The sequence below is a fragment of the Colobus angolensis genome, unplaced genomic scaffold, assembly GCF_000951035.1.
Source record: "Colobus angolensis palliatus isolate OR3802 unplaced genomic scaffold, Cang.pa_1.0 Scaffold417, whole genome shotgun sequence".
NCBI lineage: Eukaryota > Metazoa > Chordata > Mammalia > Primates > Cercopithecidae > Colobus > Colobus angolensis.
The window spans coordinates 661,823-663,117 of NW_012117566.1; the positions used below are offsets into that span (position 1 = coordinate 661,823).

The 1,295-nt window shown below is 34.7% G+C and overlaps 1 protein-coding gene across 1 annotated transcript in view; it reads right to left on the minus strand.

The window, feature by feature from the left end:
* The window catches only part of LOC105522053 (zinc finger protein 257-like), a 46,203-nt gene extending 45,416 nt beyond the window's left edge, over positions 1 to 787 (minus strand). The window contains 2 exon segments of the mRNA XM_011956427.1: positions 40 to 138; positions 661 to 787. Coding sequence (XP_011811817.1) covers positions 40 to 138; positions 661 to 694 — 133 coding nt within the window. The 5' untranslated portion in view covers positions 695 to 787.
* Positions 788 to 1,295: the final 508 nt, after the last annotated feature.

Here is a 1,295-nt window from a genome sequence, read left to right on the forward strand (position 1 = left end):
GATCTCTTATCTGTTGTATTGTCTTTCACTCTCACCTACCTGGGGTTTTGGCTACCATCTCATGTCTCTTCATATTCCAGGGCTCTTTTCCTTGCTCCAGACAGGTGATCAGGTTAGATTGCTTAGAGACAGCAATACCTGTTTTATTAAAAATAAGTAACATGCATCTTGGTCATATTCTCCAATTACCAACTTAGTAATGTGCTCAGTAAAGAGGATGTAATACAATATTCTAGTACATTTGTCCAAAAATACTAGTTTATAAAAATTTTTAAAAAATATTTAGAAAACACTGTATATTTGTAGGTTCTTAATTCACTACCCAGTAGCACTGAATTAAAAAATTGGTGGTAGCAATTAGATTTTAAGGTGTGGGCAATAGTATTTTACACCACTAAATTTCTGGAATTACCACTAATCTCGAGTGAGGGATACAGATCAGCTCAGCAATGTGGAAAGTTCATCTCAAGATGAAACATCTTGAAATTTCTTTTTCCTACACTGACAAATCCTTATGATTTTCTTGAAAATAGGAATTTGAAACTCATTTATGCAAAACATAATTATCAAAAATGACAAAATTAGCAAATAATTCTACAAAAAAACCAAAAATGAAGTATTTAGGGAACATTAGGAATTGAGTATTGAAGTTATCCTCACCCAGGAAGACCAGGTTTCTGTAGTTCTCTAACATCACATCCCAATATAAATCCTGCTGAACAGTGTCCAGGCATTCCCACTCCTCCAGAGAGAATTCTACAGTGACATCCCTAAATGTCAGTGGTCCCTGAAAAACACACAAACAAGACACACATATATTTACCAAGTGGTCATGGACAGAATTTTTAATTTCACTCAAGGTGTAATTACAGAGTAGAGAGAACAGCTTCTGACTTATAGGAGTGACTGAAATTATCCACGAAAATAATTTTTAACCCAGAAATATTCTCTAATGTATTCTCTGACTCTAAAAAACACACCCCCCACACACATTTACCAAGTGGCCACAGGCAGAATTTTTAATGTGACTCAGGGTCAAATGAGAGAGTAGAGAACTGGTTCTGACTTATATAAGTGACTAAAATTATCTAATAAAATAATTTTCAACATAGAAATATTCTCTAATGTATTCTTTTTACTTTTCTATTTTTATTATACTTTAAGTTCTAGGGTGCACGTGCACAACGTGCAGGTTTGTTACACATGTATACATGAGCCATTCACATTAGGTATATCACCTAATGCTATCCCTTCCCTCTCCTCCAACCCCACTATAGGCCCCTTTGTGTGATGTT